Genomic DNA, 27,314 nt, shown 5'->3' on the forward strand with positions numbered 1-27,314 from the left:
CTCACTGAAATTAGTAGGAGACAGGTTTAAAGCTAAAAAAAGTGCTTTCTGTGCAGTGCATAGTTAACATGGGGAATTCATTGCCACAGAAGGTGGTAGAGGCAGCTTTCATAGCCAGGTTGAAGAAGGGACTAGACAAATTTATGGACGATAGATCTATGAATAGCTGTTGAACACAGCAGTTGAAGATGTTTCCTTTGGCATCTGTAATAATGGTGGATGTAATGAATAGGGGGCAGATCACTCTAGATCAGTAATTCTCAACCAGTGTGCCAGAGCATCCTGGGCTTCCATGAGATCCTTTGAAGGGTGCCACAGGGAGTGTGAGTGGATAAGTGAGGTGTGAGAAGATGAGCAAATAAGAGCAGGCTCAGGATTTCCCTGCCTAGTTGCTCCCCTGCCCTGACTGCCTGCTCCCTCTGCAAGGAGGTAAGCCCTGTAAAAAATAAATTACTTTTTGAAATGGGGTGCCACTCAAATCATAAAAGTTATGGACGGGTGCCTCAAGTCTGACAAGGGGTGCCTTGATTTTAAGATGGTTGAGAACTCACTGCTCTAGATATATATGGTTTAATGTGAGTCTAAAGCATCCACTCTAGCCCCTGTCAGACTGGTGAATGGGCGAGATAAACCATTGGCCTGATCCAGTGGGCACATCTACACATGCAGTTAATGTGAAACAATAAACTCTGAACTCTGGCACAGTCCACGCCAGATTTTATTGCTCCTGGGCACCATGTTTACATATGCACCTGGGACTACAGCATGTTGGGCCACGTCAGAGCAGCCCTGGGCGGCAGGGTGGCAAGGGGGTCAGCCTGCCAGCCTGGGGCTGCTCTGACCTGGCTCAATGTGTTGTGGATGGGCTGGTAGGGGCACAAGGGTGCTTCAGTGTGGGTCTAGCTGGCAGGCAGCCCCCACACTGAAACACCCTCATGCCCCAGCCAGCCCCATTAGCATCTACATGTGCATTGCAGTGGAGCAAATAAGTCCTCCATAGGATTATACTTGTGTTGTCCTGTCTGGCCTAATAGCACTACATGTGTAGATGCTGAGACTTTACTGCCGAGCTAATTAGTCAGCTCTACAGCAAATATCTCATGTAGACATGCCCAGTATGGAACTTTTTATATCCTTAAGTTCATATTTCAGCCACAAAATGGGTGGGCAAACATGGTTTGCTGGAATAAAATGCTTATCACAAAATTGGGTTCAAGCAGACAGGATTACACTACACGCCTTAGCTTGTGTCACTATAAGATAAAAGAGGACCACTCCCTTTGCTCAGCTCAGTAGCTCCATTAAGATCAGAAGGACTTGTGTAAGAAAGGGTTTGTGGAATCAGGCCGTATAACTTTAGGCAATGAAATTACTTGGGGACCTGGTCTATACTTCGAAGTTAGTTTGATACAACTTACCATGTCTGAAACACTTGAGGATGTGTCTCAGAACTGCAGCCATATAAAGATTTCAGTGAACCCCAAACTCTGTTTATAGTAAAATAGAAAGGACGTGGCTCATACATTTCATAGCTTTCATAGATGTTTAGGGTCAGATGACCTTAGTAGATCATTGAGTCTGACCCCCTGCCCTGGACAGGAAAGAACGCTGGGGTCAGGTGACCCCAGCCAGGTGCTTGTCCAGTCTCCTCCTAAAGACACCCAAGGTAGGGGACAGTACCACCTCCCTTGGACACCCATTCCAGATTCTGGCAACCCTGACCATAAAGAAGTTCTTCCCGATGTCTAATCTAAAGTACTCTTTCCTGCCATGGCAGGGGGTCGGACTTGATGATCTGCTCAGGTCCCTTCTGACCCTACCACCTATGAAACTATGAAACTATAAATCTGGTCTCTGTCAGTTTGTGGCCATTGTTTCTAGTAACTCCAAGGGGTGCCCTGGTAAACTGAGCATCTCCTATTCCTTGCTGTCCCCATCCCGACGAATTTGTAGATGGCCACTAGATCCCTTCATTCAGATGGAGCTTTATTTGCTGCTTCCACATAGAAGCTTCTTTGTATCTCTTTTAGATCTCAGTGTAAAATTGTCTGAGTCACTGAAAGTCTCAGCTGCTTTGTGCAGGGGCAGATCCCAGGGGTGGGATGGAAGTGGTACAGTTGCAACCCCCTTTGATACCTGTGTCACCCAACCTTAAAACCAACTGCCTGGGAGGAGCATCAGTGTTCATATTCCGGTAGAGCTGAGAGGCAACTGACTTCCTGGCTCTTTATTATCTCTTTGATGCCTGCTAATTTTACTTCACAGATGTTAAAGACCCTCTTATCCTTTTTAAGCAGTCTTGATGTTCCAGTATTCAAACTATCCTTTCTTCTGCAGTTTTGCTGTCTGTTAGCTATTCTTGGTAATGTCTTTCTTCTATTTCATAGCCTTGTAGACTGTTTCTAGTTCTAGCTAAACATCTGAACTCAGGTGTGGTAGTATTAGCTCCAGTGTAGAAATGACTGACAGTGAAATATTGGAGGCATTGTCAAGATCCAGCCAAGAAGGCTGGATTTTTATCTTATAAATCGGAATAAGAGGCATACATACAACTATAATGACTACTGGACTAATGCCACAGTATCTTTTGACTATTCTGATTATTTTTTGGCTAGTTTGTTGTATTTTTAACTTAATATTTAATCTAGCAAATTAGTGCACATTCCAATATTTATATTTGTTTTTGCTTTGATCTTAAATTGAATAACATAGTGCTAATATTTTAGCATATTAGTAAACCTTCTAGTTTCTCTTTAACTGGAGAGAAATGTGTGTTGTATTGTGTGTGATGATGTACAATACCATCTGTACCCCCATTTTCAAAATCCTAGTTCCATCTATGGTCCTATGTACCAAGTGTCAGAAAATGCCACCCAGTAAGTATTGGTTAAAGCTGTGATTAAATTTGGGTGACAGTTGAGTCTTTACATTCAAATACTAGGTAGCAATGAACTCAGTATTCCCCTGAAGCCTGAGACGTGAGGGAGGAAAGAAAGGGCTAGCAGGAACCATCAGAGGCACAGTGGAGTGTGGCAGGGGAGAAAATGGTCATATCATGCTCTGTAAGCAAGCTACACTCACCCACACCCAACTCCTCTGCAGCACAAGCACAGCCTAAAGATAAGGGTTTAGCAAAGTTTGAGGAGGAGTAGGAAATCCAAAGAAGGACCGTGTTTGAACTAGTTAAGGCTTGGACTTCTCCGATTCTGGTTTCCTGAAAAAGCCAGCCTACTTTTCTGCCTTGGAACAAATGCTAAAACTTTACTCTGTCCTCATACAAACTATTTTCCAACTTTACTCTGTCCTCCACTGCTTAGATATACGTAACAGTCTGCATGCTATATTTATATATGTGTATATACTGTATGCACACACACTCTTTGCCCCCAGAGCTTAGATTCTAAATCCACATTCAATTGATCATACATTGATCTAACAGACTGTACAGACTGCAGGAGGTTTCAATGGGGAGGGGGGGGAGGGAGGCATATTATGGTGGTGTGGACGGGGGGGGGGGGGGGGGGAACTTGCATCTCTTATTCTTTTGCATCAACCAGTACTTTTCCATGCCTAGGACTTCTGCAAACACCTTCTGAAAATAGTCCTGGTGTCCCACTGACTTCAATTAAGACTATTTTTGGGGGTAAGCATTTTACAGAAGTGTTTGCATGATGAAGCCCTTGATTTTTCTTATCAGACACAAGGGTGTTTCAGGCATTTTTTGTTCAAGAAGCCTAATTTATGACAGTAAGCTTCATGCTTATGAAATTTTGAGAATATTTCATGTATAGGAAGATGTAACCAAGACTTTTGAAAATGTAATTATTCACTTCAATATATTTTTGTTGTATTTTGGGTATGGTAGAGGTGCCTTCCTCCAAACAGTTCACTGGTCAGTTTGCAGGTCAGTTTGCTGCCGGCCCCTTTGAGGGGAGACCCTTTTAGCTTGGTGAGGAAGCAGGGAAAAAGGAACCCTTTGGAGCCAAGGAGGAGTAAACAGGTGAGCTTGCTAGGGAAGGTGTGTTTGGAAGAAGGGCAGTAAAAGAGAAAAGGCAGATTAAGAGACCTAGGGAAATGGCTGGAGGACATTGCAATGCCAGAGCCACTGCCATTACCACTGCCTCTGCTTGCACCTGCGAGGTTTCTGTCCAGGCAAGACCACTTACCATTGAGGCTTCTACCCAGGTCCCGGTCCGGTGCTGTGGGGACTGCGGTTTGCAGGTTCTTCCCGTGACGGCCAGGTTGGGGAGTGCCTGCGATATGAGTGGTGCCTCCTGGTGGCGTCTCTCAGGGAACAGGCAAGAGAGCTGCAGGAGGAGGCTCTGAAGCATCCTCCGCCATGAGGAGTTCATTGATTCGATGCTGGAGGAGACTGGGGAGGAAGGACTGCCAGAGGCAGTGCTAGAGAAGGGAGAGGACATGGACTCTCAGGAAGATGGAAGCTGGAAGCTTGTGACCTCTGGCAGCAAGTAGAAATCTTCACCTCCACCTGCAGCAGTTCATCTGGAGAATAGCTATGGAGACCTAGCAACAGAGAAGGAGGAGCATGTTTCATTGGTGGTGGAGGACAGGCCAGGCCTCCCCAAGGTGGGAAGGAGCAAGACGACCGCCACCAAGAAGAAGTGATGGGTGGTGGTGGTTGGAGACCGCTTTCTGCAGGATCCATTTGCCAGCCTGACCTGTTGTCTCAGGAAGTCTGCTGCTTGCCCAGAGCCCAGATCCAAGATGTCATGGAGGGATTACTGAGACCCATCTGGCCCTCTGACTACTGCCCTATGCTGCTCATCCATGTGGGCATCAATGATAAAGCCAGGGGAGACGCTGAGCAGATCAGAAGTGACTACAGGGCTCTGGGCGCAAGGGTGAAGGGGACAGGGGCTCAGGTGGTGTTCTCTTCAATCCTTCCAGTCAAGGGAAAGGGCTCAGGCAGGAGCGGCTGCATCCTGAAGATAAATGCCTGGCTGCGCAGGTGGTGTCGCTAGCAGGGCTTTGGCTTCTTTGACCACAGAATGCCATTCCAAGAAGAAGGATTGCTGGGAAGATGGGATCCACCTAGGGTTACCATATTTCCAGGTCCCAAAAAGAGGACACGTGTCACCAGGGGGTGAGGGGATATAAATATGATGGTGGTGGGGGCAGTGACATGCCGGTGCCCTGCTCCTGCCCATCCTGTTTCCCCTCACTGACAAGTCACATCCCCCATCCAGCCCTGCCAGTGCCCCTCACTCTCAAACAGTAGTCTCCTGCCCCCCACCCCTTGCTGGCATCCCTCACTTCTGACCTGCAGCCCCCTGAAGCTGCCAGTTCCCTGCACACCCAACCCACAGTCACCCATCCTGTCCCCCCGTGCCCCTCACTCCAGACCTGCAGCACCCCCCATACTCTTTCTCTCTCTCTCTTCCCCGCCCCCCGGGCCCATGGGGGAGCACATGACCCCCGGCATCCAATCAACTTGCCTGCTGCTCCCAGCCCAGAGCAGCCATACTCAGAGAGCAGAAAATCCGGACATTTGGCTTTTATTTTAAAAACCTGCCCAGATGCAGCACAGGGGTCGAAAAAAGAGGACATGACTGGGAAAACCCGGATGTATGGTAACCCTAGATCCACCCGATGAAGACAGGGAAGAGCATCTTCGCAGACAGGTTTGCTAACCTAGTGAGGAGGCCTTTAAACTAGGTTTGCCAGGGGATGGAGACCAAAGCCCTGAGGTAAGTGGGGAAGTGGGTGACCTGGAGGAAGAGCAAGCAGGAGAGGGCAACAAGGGAGTTGTTCTCATTCTTCCCGAGAAATCAGGGCGATCGACTAGTTCCCTCATTTGCCTGTACACAACTGCACGGAGCCTGGGAAACAAGCAGGAGGAACTGGAAGTCCTTGCACAGTCACAGAGCTATGATGCGATTGGAATAACAGAGACGTGGTAGGAGCTCGCATGACTGGAGCACTGTCATGGATGGGGACACCCTGTTCAGGAAGGATAGGCAGGGGAGAAGAGGAAGAGGAGCTGCAATTCATCTAAAAGAACCATATGATGGCTCAGCGCTCCAATATGAAACTAGAGGTAGAACTGTCGAAAGGCTTAGGGTCACAGGAAAGAGCAACAAGTGTGATGTCATGGTGGGGTCTGCTATAGACCACCAGACCTGGAGGAAGTGGTGGATGAGGCTGTCTTCAAACAGCTAGTGGAAGTTTCCCAATCACAAGCCCTGGTTCTCATGGGGGACTTCAATCACCCTGACATCTGCTAGGAGGACAAGACAGCAGTGCAGAGGCAATCCAGGATGTTTTTGGAGAGTATTGGGGACAAATTCCTGGTGCAAGCGCTGGAGCAGCCAACTACAGGCCCTGCTCTCCTTGACTGAGTTCAGGATCCTGAGGAAAGGAAAGAAAGAAAGCAGCAGAGTAGGGACCCTGGACTTCAGAAAAGCAGACTTCGACTTGCTCAGGGAACTCATGGGCAGAATCCCCTGGGAAACCAGACTGAAGGGGAGAGGAGCCCGGGAGAGCTGGCTGTACTTTAAAGAAGCCTTACTGAGAGCGCAGGAACAAACCACCCCAATGCACAGGAAGACTATGTATAGCAAGTGTGGCAGAAGACCAGTTTGGCTTAGCAAGGGACTCTTTAGTAAACTAAATCACAAAAAGGAAGCTTATAAGAAGTGGAAACTTAGACAAACAACTGAGGAGTGGTATAAGACTACTGCTTGGACATGCAGGGATGAAGTCAGGAAGGCCAAAGCACAATTGGAGTTGCAGCTTGCAAGGGATGCAAAGGGTAACAAGAAGGGTTTCTACAAGTATGTCCGTGACAAGAGGAGGATCAGGGAAAGTGTGGGTCCCTTACTGAATGGGGGCGGCAACCTTGTGACAGGATGCAGAAAAGGGTGAAGTGCTCAATACCTTTTTCACCTTAGTCTTCACAGGCAAGGTCAGCTCCCAGACTACTGCACCTGGCAGCAGAGTTTGGGGAGGAAATGAGCACTTAGTAGTGGTGAAAGAACATGTTAGGGACTATTTAGAAAATCTGTATGTATACAAATTCATGGGGATGGATGGGATGCACCCGAGGATGCTGAGGGAGTTGGCTGATGTGATTGCAGAGCCACTGACCATCATCTTTGAAAACTCATGGCTATCAGAAGAGGTCCTGGACTATTGGAAAAGGGCAAACATAGTGCCCATATTTAAGAAAGGGAAAAAGGGAGGATCCAGGAAACTACAGACGAGTCAACTTCACCTCAGTTCCTGGAAAAAGTCATGGAGCAGATCCTCAAGGAATCCATTTCTAAGCACTTGGAGAAGAAGGTGATTAGGAGCAGTCAGCATGGATTCACCAAGGGCAAGTCATGCCTGACCAACATGATTGCCTTCTACAATGAGATGGCTGGCTCTGTGGATGTGGGGAGACCAGTGCATGTGGTTTTGAAGTGTATGTTGATTTTAGCAAGGCTTTTGATACCATCTCCCACAACATTCTTGCAGGCAAGCTAAGGAAGTACGGGTGGATAAATGGACTGTAGGGCGGACAGAAAACTAGCTGGAGCATCAAGCTCAGAGGGTAGTAATGAATGGCTCAATGTCTAGTTGGCAGCCAGTATCAAGTGGAGCGCCCCAAGGCTCAGTCCTGGGGCCAGTTTTGTTCAATATTTTCATCAACAACCTGGAAGATGGCATAGAGTGCATAGAGAAGCAGTCAGTATGGATTCACCAGGGGCAAGTCATGCCTGACCAGCCTGATTGCCTTCAATGATGGGATGACTGGCTCTGTGGATGCGGGGAGACCAGTGGATGTGGTATACTTTGATTTTAGCAAGGCTTTTGATATGGTCTCCAACAATGTTCTTGCAGGCAAGCTAAGGAAATATAGGCTAGATGAATGGACTGTAAGATAGATAGAAAACTGGCTGGAACATTGGGCTCGGAGGGTAGTAATTAATGGCTCAATGTCTACTTGGCAGCCGGTATCAAGTGGAGTGCCCCAGGGGTCAGTCCTGAGGCCGGTTTTGTTCAATGTCTTCATCAACAACCTGGAAGATGGCATAGAGTGCACCCTCAGCAAGTCTGCAGATGACACCAAGCTGGGGGGACTAATAGATATGCTGGAGGGCAGGGCTAGGATTCAGAGTGATCTAGACAATTGGAGAATTGGGTCAAAAGAAAATGGGCTGAGGACAAGTGCAAAGTCCTGCACTGAGAACAGAACAATCCCATGCACCAGTACAGGCTGGGGGCTGACTGGCTGGGCTGCAGCTCTGCAGAAAATGACCTGGGGATTACAGTGGACAACAAGCTGAGTAAGCCAAGTGTGCCCTTGTTGCCAAGAAGGGTAATGGTAAATTAGGCTGTATTGGTAGGAATGTTCCCAGTAGGGCAAGGGAAGTAATTATTCCCATCTATTCTGCTGTGGTGAAGCCACATCTGGAGTACTGTGTCCAGTTTTGGACTCCCCACTACAGAAAGCATGTGGACAAATTGGAGAGTCCAGCAGAGGGCAACAAAAATGGTTCAGGGGCTAGGGCTTATGACTTATGAGGGGCTGAGGAAACTGGGCTTATTTAGCCTGGAGAAGAGAAGAGGGGACTTAGTAGCAGCCTTCAACTACCTGAAGGAGCAGTTCAAAAGAGGATGGAGCTAAACTGTTCTCAGTGGTGGCAGATGAAAGAACAAGGAGCAATGACCTCAAGTTGCAGCAAGGGAAGTTTAGGTTAGATATTAGGAAGAATTTTCTCACTAGGAGGGTAGTAAAACACTGGAACTAGTTACCCGGAGAGGTGGTGAAAGCTCAATCCTTGGAGGTTTTTAAGACCTGGCTAGACAAAACCTTGACTAGGATGATCTAGATGGGAATGGTCCTACTTGAGCAGGGGGTTGGACTAGATGTCCTCCTGAGGTCCCTTCCAACCCTCATTTTTCTATGATTCTGTGTCAGTAATTTAACACCTGCAAATTCCCCTAATTCTAACCAAGGATGGTGTAGGCTAGTGGATAGTTCATTCTAATGCATTTGTTGGCCAAGTAATCCCACTTCTCACAGCTGAACATTTCCATTTAAGGTTTCAACCTTTCTTTACTGTCTTCATAGTGTATTTGTAGATTATTTTGTACTGGTTCTTTAAACAAAAATAGATCTCTGCCTTTTCTGTTTTGTGTAAGGCAATCCAAGAAGAGGGGAACAGGTTGTATGACCTTCCCTCAGGCTGCAAATAGGCAAATCCATGCACTACAGAGCTTTCAGACAGCCCCAGCTGAACACTATGGAAAGTATTGCGAGTGGCCATGCCTGAGGCTGGGTCCTCCTCTAAACAGGACTTTGCAAGGCCAAACTAGGATTGGAAAAAAAAAAAACAACAAAGCCTCTTGTTACCATGCACATTCAATGATAAAAGCTTCCACTTTGAGAATATGGAGGAGAAGCATTTGCCAGAGGCAGTTTCTCACCCATGTTGCACTGAGGTGGGTTTTTCCATTTTGGACAGCTTGGAAAGCAGCTGGAGTCTGGAAGATTGGGGCTGCAGTAACATACTTAAACTTCTCAAAAATGTATGCGAGACAACATTTTGGGGAGCACGTCTTTGAAAGTGAGGGTTCATGGTGTCTGGAATAAACTCTTTAAATGCAACCTTTGCACAGTTTTGAAGGATTTCTCCTGTGATAGTTTGGCACAGGACAAAGTCACAAGCCTAAAATCAATGTTGTCAATGCCATAGGACAGTAATCTAGGCGAGGATCCTGAGCTGCACCTTACCCCTGGCCCAAGATGCATTAACATGATACTGTGAAGCAAGGCTGTCAACTTGTGGCCAGCACAACCCCCCACTGCTCACAGGACACCACGCCACACAGGCAGGTTGGCCCCTTATGCACAGCAACAGTAGCTTGACTCCCCCAGCTACCACATGCTGTCTGGCCAGGACAAGCAGCACATCTCCCTGCCACACAGGCAAACTTAGCTCTCCCACTGTGCATGCCATGCAGACAGGGCAGGCAACCTGGTCCTTCCTCCCACTACCACAGGTACCATGTGGCCCCCACCCTCTTTGGAGCCCCTCCCACTGCCCTGTCCCACTGCTGGGGGGGGGGGGGGAAGCAGGAAACTAAGGGTGTGTACAGAAATGTTTTGTGAACATTGTATTGCACTGTAATTTAGCACACTTTTTATACACTATAAAGTTACAGCATTTCTAAAACGTGACAGAAGTGCAGTGTTTGGTGGGGGTGGAGGAGTGGGCTCTGAGCCTCCCTGCACTTTCCAAGATAGGTGGCAGCAGATGCTTTACAGCATAACTTCTGTACACTGGTCAGAAAGTATTTAAAGTGCTGTAGGCTGCTAAGGCACTGTAAAATACAGTGCATCAAATTTGATACCTTATTTAACAAGGGCTAATTTAAAGTACAGTACTCATTTTTAAAGTGCTGTAAAGCTGCGCACTTCTGTTAAGTCATAACAAAGCCCTTTAAATGGTGAGAAAAAGCAACTTCTGTACACTCTTCAATGAGATGAGGGAGGAGGAACTCAGAGACCCTGGCCTCTGCAGCAGCAGGAGCAATGGGGGCCACAGCAGCCAGGTGGCAGTCCATGGGCCACATGCTAACCCCTCATGGGCTGCAGGCTGCCTGTTGGACAGCCGTGCTGTTAAGGCAACAGAGCTACTTTTCTATAGACCTACAGAAAGACCTACCCAGTCTTCTTAGCCCATGGATGTGGGGTAAATGACCAGACTCCAGGTCTAATAAAAGATATCAAATTCACCCAAGGAACCTTGTCTGCCTATATCCTTAGACCAACACAGCTACAACCTAAACCTCTGCAAACTCCAGGTCACACTCTCCTACCCTTACTATTTCAATAAGCTCTGTTTTGAGCAAACCGTAGGCAAGTCAATTTGCTGTTATGATATGCTGTATTATTCTGTAGAACCAAGTACTAAGAAGCTTTCCTATCAGTGTAATGGGGAAGATTTAAAGCTACAAGTTTTTTAAAAAAAAAAAAAAAACAAAAAAAAACCAACCCCAATATTTGAAGTTTTTAGTTCATGAATCATAGCATACTAGAGGAAAATGAAGAATGTACACATGGATTTCTCCTCTTACTAATGCTCAAGACTCAAATTACAAACCAGCTAAACAGGTTAACTGCCAAGACAGGTTGGAAAACATAATGATTTTTGCACAAGTTAGGAAAGACTGTATGCCAAAACCTTCCACTATACTCAGGTAGAAATTATTTTTAATATGGGTGGATGCCTCAATGATACTTTAAGAAGCTGTACTTTAGATGCTGCTTTCCAAGTCTTCTCTGCCAATCAAATGCATAACTGAATACCACACCAACATTGCCTCCAGATTCAAGAATCTCTCTTGAAGGAAAATCAGAGAACAAGACATTTGGTCTAAAACCTTTAATAATAATAATTAAAAAAAATAAAATAAAACCAAAACACACTGCTGAACACATCAGTAAGAATGAGAATCTAAATGTTCAAATCCAGAATAGTGCAAATTCCCCCCTTCCCTTCTATTAACTGATTACTTTGGTTCATATACTTACAAGTATTGGCAAAACTGAACTTCTGACTTGTAATTTTTGGCTATGTTTTTTTTTTTAATTTTAATACATACAGAATTAGTTTCAGGTCTTTCAAAATAAACTTTAGAATACTTTTTACTTTCTCAAATCTAGTATATTTACCCTTCATTGTCATCTTGAACTGCATTTTGTGGGAATTGATACTGGTAACCACTTTAATATTAGGCATTTTACTAGACAAACTGGTCCAATTCTGATCTTGTGAACTTACGTATGTATGCAAGTTTCTCAGGATAGCCGCACTAATCTTAATGATAGAATATGGGCCAGACTCTTTTCTGTCTTTTAGGCATCCAAGGGCATTTGGGTTGTCTCAGTACAACCCTATTCCATTCTTATTAAGTCCTGGGAAAAATTGTGAACACATGTACTTGTATACTGAACCTTCACCTTAGCTTTAAGACTAAGGCACAGCCTGCACCACTAAGTTTTGCAAGCAGAACTCTGGTGCCTACTGGAAGCCCCTCTGTGGCAACAGCCCTCCACTCTGCCAGCAGAATTACCCACTCTCATGTTTAACCAGCTATGACAGCCTACTTAGCAGTTAGTGACCTTCCAGGGTGTATTTAACACTCTGATCACAGGGCTGCTGTAGAGGAGCCATGCAGAATCACCAGAAGCACACAGCTGCTTGTACACTGTGGCAACAGCCTAGTAGCTGTGTAGTGTTTACACACTTGGGGCATAGCATTTCTTTTCAGGGATGATGCAGAATGGGATCGAATTCTCCTTGGATGTCCAACAGGTGGAATAGGATCCAGCCCTAAACACTTGCAGTAGGCCTTCTCACCAATGCAGTTATTCCATATTTACACTTAGTGGGCATGTCTACACATTTCACTATGGCAATGTTGTTTCTGTGCCATCATTTAGTACTTCCTTTTGGAAGTACTAAGATATTGCAGTAACACCCCATACTGCACCATGCATAGTTATTTTTAGGCACTACGTTGCCATAGCGACACTATAACAGAGTGCATCACTATGGTATCAGTTTGTGACCACCAACACTACATCACTGTGGCATCATGTGTAGATGTGCCCAGTGAGATCAGAATTGGGCTCAGTTTTTAAGCTAGCCACTGTGGTAAGGTAAAGGTAACTCTGCTGTTCAAGTTGCTCCCCACAACCCCCTTACAAAAATCAATTCAGGATTTAGAAGTCTGAACCAGAAGTATTTATAGGATTTCCTTCAAAAAGGAAATGAAGCCCAAAACACTACTATTTATTCTCAATGTCTGATAGGACAACCTCCAAGGAGATGCTACTGACTAAATCTGAAACCACATGAAAAATCGGAAATGAACAAAACATTGCATAATACAAAAGGCAAGTTCATAAAAGTTTACAAGTACACCATAACCACAAAACTGGAGTATTTCTAAAAGTGTGGGTTCAATAGAAGGTACAATAAACTACCTTTACTAGTTAAATAAATTATTGCTCCATTTTGACTCCATGCAGCATTGAAATGAACTTAGAACCCTCTTCTCTTTAATCACTCATAAGAAACAGTGACTGTTGAAGAGAATACAAGGCTCAGATTTTACTGTACATTGCACTTCAATTTTAAGACCTAATACTTGCTATTTAGGTCTATTGTGGTCTAAGCTATTAAATGACTACAGTGTGCTCACCAAAACTAAATATTTAGAAACAATGAATGTTTAATGTAGTGACATAATCACTTTTCTTTTTACAAGGCAATCACAGATTGCAAGTTCCATAGGGTTGTAAAAAAACAAAGCAGTGATCTCTCTTGTCAGAAACCTAACTGCAAGTCAAGCTAGTAACTCTGGCTAACTTGTAATATAGCAAGTTATTACATTCCAGACCTGCTTCTAACTCCACTGATTTCAGTCAAAAGTCTGACTAAAAATGAAGCAAGATAATACTCATTGCAGGGCCTCATTTCACTTTCAAGCAAATGAAAATAAGTCTTTCTGACTATTAGTGGGAGTTAGGGCCAGGTTAAATTACAATGAGCATGTGCAGTTCCCACTCATTTCAGGGCTACTGAAGATGCTTGGCATTTCAAGGGCTCCAATTTATTAAAATACCAAAGTATATTCCCAAATTTAAACAATACTCACTTAAAAACCTAGGCATATGCCCAAGTACCTTTATAGAACTGAGGTCATAATTTTGACCCCTTCTGTAAGTGTGATTGCAAATTACAGGCAAAGGAATACTGCACTCAGATGAGCTTTAATGCAAATTATCAAAACACCTTCTTCCCCTCTCCATTTCAAACTCTTTTCTTTCAATGAGATTGTCTCTAGTGTTCACCTATTGTTCTAAAGTGATTTAGAGATTTTAAACAAAGTGACTTCAAAACCTTCATGCAGCATTACAAATAAGGTCATGATTCCTTCATATAAGCTTCTAAAAGCACTCAGTACAGTGCTTTTAAATTTTGTTGTTTTGATCACTTTTATTTTTGAGTAACCCTATTTTTAAACAACCCTATTTTAAAAAAGATTTGGATAAATACTATTCCTATTAAAACCATACTTCATCTTTGTTAAGCACCATCAATCTACTTCCTTTGGGCACTGGTACAAGAGCTTGTAATTAAATTTTAGTTTCAAGGCTTTGAAATATGGCAGCTGCTTTAATAACTTAAATTGGAATCTAGTACTTGGAAAACTGCCATGTAGCCTGAACTGCTGCATAAAACTTGGTGTTACATTCTTCCAGAGAACAGCCAGGGGCAAATGCTTATGCAGTAAATCAAGGAAAGATTTCAAGATAAGCAGTTAATTTCACTTGGCTATTCTAAAAGTGAGATTAATATTTTTCACAAGCCATTTGTGCAGTAAACCCATAGATTATTTAGAAAAAAAAATAATCCGCAGTTCTAAACGGGAACACATCTTCTTTTTCTTTCCTCCACGCTGGCACCATGTCTTTTGCTCCAACGAGTTAGTCATTGTGTGGTTTTTCAGGAATACCCTGTGGTTAAACAAAACCCAAAGAGATTAATATAATACAGTACGCAACATTGCATTTGTGTGTCACATGACTTGTTATGTACTCAGACACAGATTACCACATTAAAGCTTTCCAGTCTTGGAATAATACTGAAAGAACTTGAACAAACTTGCTCCAGTGTAAAAGTCACTGGCTGTAGATCTAGAAGGAGCTGGAGTCTAATCTGAACTCTGCTAGGGATCTGCTGTCCAACCTTGGACAAGTTATTATTTCACCTCTGTGCCTCAGTTAAATCTGATAAATAAGGAGGATATTTCTTTTTCTCCTTTTCAAAGACAATTGGTAAGAGCCATGGACTAACACTCACAAAAATGGGTATTAAATAGCATTTACAGTAAGCATCTCAAGCAATTGTTAAGAATAATTCTTCAAAATCTTGACCCATGAATAATTCACTTTAAAAATAAAATATTGAATTCAGTTAATATAACATTATAGCTGGTCATGCAGACCTCCATTCAGAACACTTGCAAACTCATCCACATTCAGGAAAGTAATTCTACTGTAAAGTGAAGAATGTGCCTAAGTCCAGAAAAAAACACTTGCTTTTGAACTGGGGTGCTTTTCACATTTCAACCTATGGAAGCGTTCACAATGGAGCCATAAGTTTAACAGATTGGACAGATGTAATTTGCAGGTGAAAAATAATGTATCACTATGCTTCTCCTTTCAGGAGAATAATTTATAAACAAGTGTGATTTAAATACATTGGAATTATTTTAAAATTAATCTCATTACTGATATTAAGTTACTAGTGTCAACTACAACCAGAACTCCTTATTAGACTGACTTAACAAATGAAAAGGTAATTTTTTGCGAGATGGTAACTTTGACATCACTGGCTGTGGCTGGAGACCATATCCTGTCTAACTTGGAACATGGCGCACAGCCCAGTCAGTGCACTTGTAATGGATCTCACAACAGCTGACCATCTTCACCATTTTCAGAGATGTTTATCCTCCCAGAATCTATGCTAACAAGCAGAATCAAAAAGTTAGCTATACTGAAATAGCACAGTTGTTTACATCCTTTCCAAAGAATATTTGCATCAGGATTAAATGCAAGGCAACAATGTAGGTTTTTTAGCACAAAGATAAAAATCCTCCAATGCTTTTACTTGGGTTGTGCTTCACATCTTAAGAGGCCCAGATTGTACATACATGCCTAAAACTACTTGTGGACACAAGTCACTCCAATTCCAGGTAATACATTTACATAGCTTGTGTATTTAGAGTACAGCGCAGTCCATAGGAGTTTGGGATGTACAAGAAACAGACTATGACTAGGAGGTTACTACTGCGGTACCCTACCATGTAGTTGAACTGGAGTTCTCAGTACCATTTTTCTCCCATAATGTAAAGCATTCTCAGATATTAATCCAGGAAGATGAAAATCTAGGAGGCTTTATATAAAAAAGCGGCAATTTAAAAATCACAAATCAAGCCAAACATGCCGAGAATGACAGGTGTTGAAAGTGGATAGTCCTGAGAAGTGAAACAAAGGTTGGATGATAGTAGCTTAAAAGAGAGTGGTGTATGCAGCTCCAATTTAAGTATACACACACACACACACACACACACACACACACACACACACACTAATGGTATAAATAGGATTATCCTTCCACTAGCTGCCTATAGCATCAATGACTCCAGGCATATTTAGAGACTCTGCTGAAGTCAAAGTAAATATTCTTACTAACCTGAATGCAGCCAGGATTTTGCCCTGTATTCTATAATGTAAGCATTGTAGAATTGTTCTTTACCGAATTATTTCTTCAGGCTTAAAATGGATCTCTGTGAGCAGGTGACCTTCCTAGTTTATTCCAAGACTTTGTACAACTACATAGTTTAAACAATCTCTCCTTCCTGGAAGCCGACTGTTGTTGTTGTTATTTATCTTTAATGACCAATACAAACACAATCTGTATTGGTAATACAGATTACCAATACAAACAAAGGTTCAGCCCAAATCTTTATCCTTCTGGACTACTCAGTTCGTATCCTCTAGCAATTCTTTCCAACTACCTTTTTACCTGGGTGGGGCATGGACCTGTCAGTCACAATTCCAGTAAGACTGCTATCTGTTAATAAGGTGGCTAATTCCAGTTTCAGGAAACTTATTTGTAAGGGTATTGACCTACAGTTGAGCAATTCATTCCATCATCCCACGGCTTTGATGCACTGGCTTTAAAGCACTGGGTCACAAGCACCCAAATAACTGCATACAAAGGGCTCGTATTGCATGGCAAAAAAAGTTAGGGTTTTTTGTTCAAGTATGTTGTGTTCATTCCATCTTGATGCTTATTTTGAAGCTTTAAAACAAAACAAAACACCCAAATTACTAAGACCCTGGCTATGCGGAATTTTATTTTGACAAGTTGACCTATTCAGCTGCTACCAGCCTTGCAAGAGCCCTAACACTGCATCTTTCCTAGATATCTATGCCCTGGTAAGACTGAGCTTGTGGGACATCTTACTATTTAAACAGCTCCCCCAACTCTGGGGCAAACACATTTCTGCCATAAATAAGTGCTGTTGGAATTTCACATACTTCCATTTAAGCTGAATTTGGCTTCCCTTCCCAAAGTTGTGGATTCTTGTGTACACATTAGTCTGAAAACTTATTAGAATTACCATAAGTTCTCACACTGAATTCAGCTACTGTTGTGTTAGCAAGAAGTTTAGGACAGGGATTAGATCAGGCAGTCTGATCAGCTGAAGTTGAATGGGTATAAAAATAAAAAATACAAGTGTAGTAAGTAGTTCACATACGGTTTGTTTGCCTAGATAAGATGCAAGGCAGGACACAAATCCACATACAGTACTCTTTAGAGGAGTGCTGGACAGGAAAGTGGAATTTAGAAAGCTCATATTTGTGTCCAGTGGAGTACATCTACACATTGCCCTATTACACCATAACAATGCACTATGTTGCTGTATGACGCGCTACGGTGACGTAGTGATCGTGTGAGTCTACATGTGACTGGCAGCCACTTCACTGTAGCAGTGCATGCCCCCATTTTAGCACACCGCTACAGCAAAGTAAAGGCTAAAACTAACCATGCACTGCGCGCACAGCATAGCATGGATGGTTACTGCACCATGCTTTAAGCACAGTACAGTAACAACATTGCCGTAAGATGACATAGACACGCCCATGTTCCAAAATAAGAGAAGTAGGCTTTGACATGTATGTTCACTAAAACAGCTCTTAGCACATAGTACAGTTATCCTATTAATAAATCTTGCCAGCACTGATTATTTGAATTCTAGGCCTCTTCAGCAGGTTAAACAGTATCTTACAGTCAACCCCGCCCTCCACAAATGAACAAAAAACTCAACATTTCCAGTGTGGCTTTTTCCCCTTCGCCAGAACTCCCCTTTCCATACTAAAGTCTGGAGAGGTGCAACGAACAAGGCCACCTGAGCTCCAAGTAGAATCTGAACTGTCAGAGTTATAGCCTTGGTTCTTTGGCTCTACTTAAAAGTCTCTCTCTCAGGCATGTATGTCCCCGTCTCCGTCATTTACTACTAACTTCTTGTGACTATTTCAAATGCTCCCAGGTTCCCCACTGCCTGGATGTAGAAGCACATTATTGCAAAAATGAAACCAACACCAGTTTGTTCAGGTTTAGTTTAGCTGGTTTGTTATTCAGATATTTTGGATGTTAGAGCAGCTTGATGTTTTTGAATGCTCTTGAAGATTTAGAGAAGAGGTGGGCAATTCCTCCCCACCTAGCTTCCTGCTGCCAGCAGCTGTGCCTGCACAGATGGGAGCAATGCAGAGCACCAAGTAGCCATTCCATCCCCCTGCCATAAGACGCTACCACCTCTGGTCTGGCCGCGGCAGAGCAGAGCAGCATGGTGCAGGGCACAGCTCTCCCTCCTGAGGCTCCTGATGGTGACCAGTGACAAATTTTATAGCAGTTAGTATTTCTTTGCCAGTATAGCTATATGGTGGTGAATTATTCAGCACTGAAAACATTAGAGCTTACAGCAAAATAGAAGTCTTCCCATGAAAACATTCCCCCTCCCCCTTGTCAGAGAAAGAGAAGGGAAGTGGAAAGTCTCTTGTTAATTTTGCTGTCAGAGATATGGAGAAACTGAGAAGACACTTCTTAACGGGAGCTGTTATTTGATTTCCCCAAATAAAATTCCCTCCCCCATGAAGATTTCAAACTTGCAAAGGCGGCATTATCTAGCAGAAACTGAAAGAATCTTGACTAGCTTTAGTTATAGCATGGAAAACAATGGCACCCTTATTTGATGCATTCATTCCTTTCCCAACTTGTCCTTCATTCCTTCCAGAACTTGAATTCTTCTGTTACTGACTTCACAGCTAGCAATCCCACCCAGCAGTTAAATCAGATCACGCTGCTTAGTTAGGGTTAGTGTACTGTTGTGGTGGCAGGTGAAGGAATCAGGCATGCCCCACTCATTCACACCCACAGACATACTCTAATCTAGAAATATACCTCTGAGGCAGCTCCAGGCTTGTAGCTCTGCACTTGCTCTTGAGCCCTTAATCTCCAGCATGCTCAAGAGTAGCCATTAGATGAGTTTTAACTATAAGGCCCAGTAGTATAGAAACTAACATGCGATGCTGGGGAAGAAGGGATAGAGGGAAAGTATGCGTGTGGACACCTCCCCCCACTCAATTTCTGACTATTTACACTAGTAAGACAGTAAGTTTCAACAATGGCTTGTGGATGTCTGTGTCAGACAACAGCTACAATTTTGTAGTGCAAATAGGCTATTCATCAGCCAGAGGTGACCCAAGCAGGGTGCAGGGCCTGGGGCAAAAGAGCCAGTGCAGGGCCCCACCTTTGGACGCAAGGAAGCCAGTGGCAGATTCAGTGGCAGGGGGAGGGGTGCTGAGCAGCCAGACGTGAAGCCAGTGGCAGCCCAGACTTGCCATGGCTGCTCTGCCTGGCTCTGCAGGGCCCCCCAAAGCGCAGGGCCCAGGGCAGTTGTCCTGATTCACCCCTCCCACCAGGGACAACCCTGTCAGCAGCTTCCTCTAGCCCAGGGGTGTCAAACTTACTGAGCCAGATCAAGAGCACAATGCTCCTTCCAGACTGGATCCATGGATCCAGCAGCAGCTGCAATGGGTATGGGAGTAGGCAGCAGCACAGAATCAGGTATCAAGTGGCCGTCTGATGAGGAAGCAGATGCGCACAGGGAGGGGCAGGGAGGGAGAAGATGTGGGCAGCTGCACTAGTTCAGGGGCAGGTGGCAGCAAGGCAAGCAAGCACAGTATCTGCACAGCCCTTGTTCACCATCTGCTGCCAAAGGCTGTGTCCATCAGGGTCCAGGGACCCTAAAATTTGTGTTGAGAAACACTCCAACGGCCATGCCTCTCAACTACCAGTGGGCCAGGTGGAATGGTTCTACAGGCCACATGTTGGACACTCCTGCTCTAGCCCTTTATTAGGGTCTTCAACCTTGAGTCTGACACTTGACATATCTGAAGACCATATATGCTTTTTAGGGAAGCAGCAGAGAGACCTACATTGTGGTAGCATTGTACAGTAGCTGAGGTCCTGAAGAAAACTTCAACAGATTACAAGAACTGTGCGCCTAGGGAGGCCGAGCAGCCAGATCAATACTGCATTAATTAGGACTATCTGTCAATGTCAGAATGCATTTGACAAGCAGACTTTAAGCCAGGGGAAGGCAATCATTTCTTGTAACAGTTTGTTTTGCTTACAGCAATATCTAGCAGCTACTAATACTATTTAAGAACTTGGTACAAGTCTATTTTTCATATTGTACAATCTTTTGATGCGTGAAGCATCTTATTTACTCAATTCCAAGAATGTTTTCTCTCTTCCCCTCATTTAACATGGGGAAAACAATGCCTTGTCTTAAAATTGAGCACTGAGAGCCAGATCAGGCAGCAGAAATCCATTCTATGAGGCACTGAGCAGCACAGAAGCATGACGGGCAGGGGGAGGGGAGGAGGTGGCAGCAGGGAAAAGGGGTCCCTCAACATTTGCCCCCCTGCCACTGTGGCAAGGTGGGGGGGGGTGGTAAAGAATTTAAACGTGATCCTCCAATTTAGATTTTTCCATTGGGGGGAGCATTTTAAAATTTGAAATATAGTCTTGGATTTGGAAGCAACTGTCCTAAGATGACATGTAGAAGACAGTGTGGAAGACATTTAATCTCAGATATGAAGAGCTGAGGTTCAAAGCTTTCAATTTAAATACCAAACAAACACCAAACTGGTTCTTGAAAAAGGAGAATCTGTTTCTGCCTCTGCAGCACCAGCTTCTAATCAAGTTAGATATTAGATGAGACAAATTGCCAATAAAAGGGGCTGAATCTTAACTGTAGGCCTGCAAATACTGTTGCCAATTAAGATGTTGAATCTGATTATAGCTACAATTCTAGTCCTTATTAAAAATACCAAATGCCCCCTCCTCCCAAAAAAACTAAACAAAAAAACCCACACAAAGCCTCATTGAATAAAGTCTCTTAATTAGAAGCAGCAGCAACCTAATGCCTAGAACAGAGTTTCCACATGCCAGCATGTATGTAGACAGTTCAGGCCTTGGGAAGAGGTTCTATAAAAAGGTATGTTAGTCAATTTATGGGCCAGATCATCACAGATGGTTTCCATTAACAAATATGCACCCAAACCCTAAAAGTACAAATCACAATTACCATAGCAAGTTGCCGTCCTATGTTGCCTACAGTCACACCTCCTGAGAAAAATATACAGGGTAGCCAAGAACGGATATAAAGGAAGTCTGGGGATGTATACCTAGGGAATTAAAAACAGTCAATTAGAAAAAGCTTCTACCATCCTACACCAACTATTATGCTGCCATATGTATTCACCACCAGGAATGATGGTAACATAGGACAGGGAATAAGTAATCTTCATTCTTCTTAAACAAAACCTCATGCTGGATTAAGCTCATTTCTCAGCAAACAGTTCCCTACATCTGGAACTAGTCAGTGGCAAGACTAGCTCTGCAAGGAGGGCAAAAGTTTGGTCCTTTGAGGAGACCCATCAAAGGTCTCAACTTCCCCTTCCTACCCCCCCCCCCCCCATAATGTCCTCCAAGATATCACAGTACAGACCTTGATCTCTTGATGACCGCCTGCTACAATGTTTTGATACAAGACAATTAGGTGGACTCAGTGTTTTAGAAATACTAAAGTGTAAGCATGCACACATGCACTCTGAAATTTTGATGTTTTCACCTTTAAGGTTATTGGCAGGGGTCTACCCAACTCAAGATAGGGGATGGCCATTTTCACAGGCTCATCATGGAACCCCCCCTCCCCCATTGGTTATGGGGTCCTGATGGCCCCCCCAACTGTTGATTGGTGGAAAGGGCTGGCCATCATACAGCCCTGCCCCACTCTGCCAATTGGCTGAGGGCTGTCCATCATGTGGCCTCACTGCTGATTGGTGGAGAAGGTGGGGCCCGATGACAGGCAGCCCTCTCAGCCAATCAGTGGCAAGTTAAAATCCCCTCCTCCCTCCCCCCCAGATATCACCCAATTTTGTGATGTGAAATCTGGATTTGGATAGGTTCCTAGTTATTGGCAGTTTCCATATTTTTACAAGAGTGGAAGTTTCGTCCTTTTGGGAGAGAAGAGAATTTAAGTGCTAATTTTAAATTTCTATACTTACTGATAAACACCATTGTATACAAGAAATTGAGTGATCAGAGTTGCTACAAAAGCTATCGTAATTCCGAGACCAAGACCACTTCTTGAACGATCAAATGTCCACCAGAGGCCCAGTGACAATGCTGCTAGAGTCAGTGACAGCTGGACATTGTTTGCAAAATCCAATTTCTGATTTAAAACAAGTTAAGGATAATCTTTTAATATTTTTCAGCCACAGTTTCAGATCAAACTTCATCAAAGAAGGAATGAAAGCTTTCAAGAATTATTGTTTTTTTGGGTACCAGAACAAGAAGCCTTGGTTGGAGCAGACTTTCATGCACAACATGCATGAAAGGTACTCAACATGCACAGCTCCCACTGGCTTAAACAGGTAAATGCTTAAACTCCAAAGATCAGGTTAAAGGCCCAAAGTTTAAGTCTTCTTAATTCAATGGCAAGGCACTTCCTAACATTTCTGTCTTAAATAACCCAGATTCCTCCCTCCTCAGTGTAAAATTTTCTTTTAGTTACTGTTATTGAGGGACATGTCTTACTCAATGTCTTAAAACTAGTTATGCAGCATGACTGCAAAAAGAAGCCAAATTAAGGTCACAGTGCTGTTATATTTAAACTACTAAACCAAATCGGCCAGTGGTTTTTTTTGGCGTTTTTTTACTTTAGAAGAAAGTATAACAACAACCCCCTCTCCCCCCCCCCCCCCCACCAGGTTTTTTTAAAGAGTAGGGTCATATCTCTTCCATTAACATTAGTCTTATCTATGCAAGTCTCCCAAGCACAAATGTGAGAAAGCTTTTAGGCAAACCATTGAGTTTCATTTTAACAAACAACTAAAAATTTAAAACCAGTCCAAGGATACAGCACTTGCATGGTTAATGCCAACAAAAACTGCTATACATCGCATTACGCTGGCCCATTCTCTCTTGAATTTGTGGGGTTCTCCAAGATGACTGTCAATGCAGGGGTACAGCAGGCCAACAACAGCTGTAAGAGAATTAAAATAAGTATATTTGTAAACACCAGTATATAGTGAAATGTCACTACTACTATATATCTTAGCTTGCCAATTAAGTACCTAGTAAAAGACTCCTACATAGTCAAAAGTTTCACTACTGCTAGAAATATAAAAATTGTGCCAACTTCAGCATAGATTCATAGATTGTAAGGCTGGAAGGGACCTCATCTTCCTCACCAAATACCTATACTTTAGCAAGTCAAACACAAGCTAAACAAAACTTTACAAATGCAATTACAGTAAAGAGTGGAATACAGCTTTATTTTCAGCCCAGACAAAACACATTTCTTATATTTGGGCCCTATCCAAAGGATAAGAGGCAAAAGTTCTTGAATCAGGTCTATAAATACTTGCCTGGACTTAGAAAGCCTTGGCAGCATAGTTTTTTGTTTTTTTTTTCTTCTGGATTATAGTCTCATTCCTGCTCCCATTCAAGTCAATTGGAGTTTTGCTGTGGATTTCAACAGGAGCAGGATAAACCCTTAAGAGCCGAACTGCTCCAGGCTGAATCAATACCAAAAAAAAAAAATCAGAGTAACTATTGAACTTAGTGGAATTATTTTAGATATTTGTAAAACTAATAAAGTAAAAATCTGTCTGTATTGCGTATCAAGTTTCAGTAACTCCTATGAGTTTATTTGTGAAGACTGCTGAAGCTATACCCCTGCATTTAGCATCTTGATACAGTTTTGGTTTTGAGTAAGTCCATCCTTCTTTTAAAAAAAAAAGGGGAAAAAAAATCTGACGTTTCCTGATCAATATATTCACAGATCTCCCAAATACTTCATGTTTAACCCAAAAGAGAGGGCTATTTGATTTCTTCAGTATATGGTGATCTTTTCACTCATGCTCTTGAGTTTAAAAGTTTGGGTTTCAGATTTAAGAATACTATAGCTACATCTTTGGCAAACATTCACTGAACAAAAACCTGTGTTCAATGTGAATAATAAACAGGTTAAGTATTAGAGCTGGTCAGGCTAAACAGGAAACACTTGTGATACTGTCTGTATTAGCCTACTATGAAAGTGCAACTCATCTAGTTCTCTCTGGAAACAAAATAATGCAGTTTTGAAAAGCTAAGAGCTAGATCTCTATATAGCAAAAAGACCCCCCCCCCCCCATGTTACAAACTGAAGGTAAGCAGATTAGAGTCAGAAATACAGATGTCTATAGTTTATAAAGACTAATTTATTAGGCTGGCGCAATTAGTGTTTGAAGGCTTAACATACCACAAACTCTAGGAGCTTTACAGACTACACAGTGTTTTGTAAAGCAACTTGCCTGAAGTCAGTATGTGACAAGACTCAAATCCTATAGCCCTCGTTTGAATTCCATTTATTCTGACGGACATCTCTTCAGAAGACAGTTACAAAAATCTTGTCTACGCCCGCTGAGGAAGCTGATCAAGGATGTTGTGCTCAGACGCACCAAAAGAAGCGTTCCTTTAAAAACCTTTACACTTCCATGGAGTTCTTACAAAAATAAGCCAGGCCAAATTGAATTTCTTTTCCAACTCAACAATGTCAGCAACCACATGTAATGTGTAATGTCACGGGTGTTTAAAAAGGCATCTGATTAAAGAGTCATTATTTAAGAAAAACTCCATTATTGGCATCACAAATAATACCTTCATTAATTAAACTGAAAATGATCTTGGCTCATTAGAACCAAGCATGCTTCTACATGCAAGCGTCTTTTTCTGACCATTAGTCACACACACATGTTTATACTGCCGGCACTCTGTTTTTACCATCAAAGCTTCTCCCCATCAGGAACCCCCCCCAAAAACAAGACCAACCAATATATCCACACAAAAAGCCACCCTTCTCTGCCCCCAAGAGTGTTTCTATTAGTTTTGCTTTTAAATTTGAGCCAACATCTTTAACACCCCCATCCCTTCCTCAATCTCATTTGTGTTACATTAGATAGAAGCAGGGCTTAGTTTATTGGCTCCAACACTGAAGCTGGCTACCCATTTTTGTTCCAATTATACAGCAGAGAACTCTTCTTTTCTTTTCATGGGGTGTTTTGTCCCAATTGTGCTATAGTGTTACCAGAAACCGAGGATTCTTGCAGTTACTGCGGCTGTGGCTGCTGGGGGTTGCAGGGCTCCAGGTGGACCCCGTGCGGGGCAGGCAGCCAGACAAGCTCGTCCCACCCTCTTCCGACATGTGACTTCCTTGTTTTCGATTCTCTGTCTGTGGCATGTTCGCGCAGGCAGCCAATAGAGGCAGCGCCTTGCAACTCACCAGTTCTGGAGGGAGCCAATCGTGCAGCAAGGAGCAAAGACAAACCTGCCTCCACTGCGCCAGATCCAAACAGCTGAACCCTACCCGACAACAGCTGGAGGAGGGAGGCCTCTCCACTGCTCCCCTACCCCATGCATCAGGCAACAAGTTAAGAAAGCCCTTCACAGGTTAGCTCGCCATAGCCATAGCTAGCCGAGCGGCAAGGATTTCTGGGTGATCTCTTCTTGACCCTGCCACGTAGCTAGAACAGGGTTAAATTAACCAAGTGTCTGCAGTGCAACAGCCAGTTCAATGAAGACATACCACCCTAGGAAATTCTTGCCTCGCCTCGTTTCTGGACCATCACAGCTACAGCACTTTCACACAACCTACTCTAGCTAGAAAGAGCCGCTCCCCCGCTCTTCGGGGTGGGACTATTTAGGTTTGCCTAGGGCCAGGGCCAGGCACCACAAAATCCTTTGAAAGATGCCATGAGACAAGCAGGTAGCGCACAGGGTCAGGGTCTGCCGGCCCTCTCCTAGGAAGGAAGCCCGGTCACAGGCTGGGTTTGGACCTGTGGTGCTGCCCAGGTCGCATCGGCGAGGTGGGGGAGGCGGGGGGCCTGGTCCACACACCAGCCATGGATGCGGGGGTCCAAGAACCTCCAGCTCCTGTCAGACACGTGGCTGCCCAGCGCACAGGCAGCAACAGCATCCTCCTCCCTGGGGCTGGGAGAAGAGGGCCCGGGGCCAACAGCTGCAGCCGCCCCCGCTGCCACGGAGCCAGGTCCAGGCGGTGCAGCAGCGAGGCCCCGCTCCCCGAAGCAGTGAACGGCGACCCGCAAAATCAATGCCCGCCGGGCCACGGCCACGGCCACGCGAGCGGCACGAGCGGCTGCGAGGACGGACACACGTGCGGGGCGAGCGCCGGCCCGGCCCGCGCCCACGTGCCCGGGACTCACCTGCGGCGGTGCCGCAGCACGGGGGCACCCACCAGGCGGAGGAGAAGAGCGTGGCCATGACCTCCTCGGGGAACAGCGTCACGTTGCGCTGCACCTGCAGCAGGTTCAGCACCAGCGCCATGAAGGCGCCCACCGCGAACAGCACCAGGCTGCGCTGCACCAGATGCGGGCTCCAGCGCGGCCGCGCCTCCGCCTCCACCATCGCCCCCGCCGTGCCGCTCCCGCGGGCGCGCCCCTCCAGCCTGGGCATCGGGCCGCCGCCGCCACCACTCGACCTGCGCCGAGCCGCCCGGGGACGCTTATAACCACCGCCGCCGCCGCCGCCGCCGGCCCCGCGCGCCCCGCCCCGCCCCCCGCAGCCCCCCCCCACAACCCCGCGGGCGGGGCGCGGGGGCGGGGCGGCGCGCGGCGGGAGCTGGCGGCGGCCCCGGCTGCGGCCGCAGTCTGGTGAGGCCGCCCGGCCAATGGGAGGCGCGCGGCCCATATGACGTAGGCACACACCACCCGCCTCCTGCCCGCCGCCCGCCCGCCCGGGGAAGGCGCCTGGCGCCGGGGCTGAGGGGGCGGGGCCCTGCGCTCCCCGCCCCCGCCCCGAGCTGCCCCTGGGCGCTGCCCGAGTGCGCGTGCGCCTACGTACCCCTACAGCGGTATGTGCACGCGCACACACACACACTCTCTCTCTCTCTCTCTCTCTCTCTCTCTCTCTCTCCACCCATGTGTATAGCACAAGCGGGGGTGCCGACTGCTGTAATGTATAGACCCCAGCTTGGGACCGTTATTTCTAGTCACTGCCGGTAGTGCTGGGGGGAACAGGGACTCCCCCAGTGCCTGCGGGTCCCCCTGACTAGTTTGTAAACGGCCACTAGATCCCCCTCAGCCTTCT

General features: G+C 45.0%; 1 protein-coding gene across 1 annotated transcript; it reads right to left on the reverse strand.

Moving 5' to 3' along the window:
- Positions 1-11,381: 11,381 nt before the first annotated feature.
- INSIG1 (insulin induced gene 1) lies at positions 11,382-26,787 on the reverse strand. Its single transcript, XM_006275067.4, has 5 exons — positions 26,432-26,787; positions 23,087-23,211; positions 22,232-22,398; positions 21,250-21,349; positions 11,382-14,539 (listed from the first exon to the last, which is right to left on the reverse strand). The coding sequence occupies exons 1-5, from the start codon at positions 26,679-26,681 to the stop codon at positions 14,510-14,512; spliced, it is 672 nt and encodes a 223-aa protein (XP_006275129.3). The 5' UTR covers positions 26,682-26,787; the 3' UTR covers positions 11,382-14,509.
- Between the last annotated feature and the right edge of the window lie 527 nt (positions 26,788-27,314).

The sequence above is a fragment of the Alligator mississippiensis genome, chromosome 5, assembly GCF_030867095.1.
Source record: "Alligator mississippiensis isolate rAllMis1 chromosome 5, rAllMis1, whole genome shotgun sequence".
NCBI classification, from domain to species: Eukaryota; Metazoa; Chordata; order Crocodylia; family Alligatoridae; genus Alligator; species Alligator mississippiensis.

Coding starts and splice junctions, on each gene's coding strand:
- INSIG1 (XM_006275067.4), bottom strand. CDS start 26,681: ATGCCCAGGCTGGAGGGGCGCGCCCGCGGGAGCGGCACGGCGGGGGCG. Junction 23,212..26,431: donor GTGCTGCGGCACCGCCGCAG/GTGAGTCCCGGG, acceptor ATTCTCTTACAG/CTGTTGTTGGCCTGCTGTAC. Junction 22,399..23,086: donor GCATTAACCATGCAAGTGCT/GTATCCTTGGAC, acceptor GTTTTAAATCAG/AAATTGGATTTTGCAAACAA.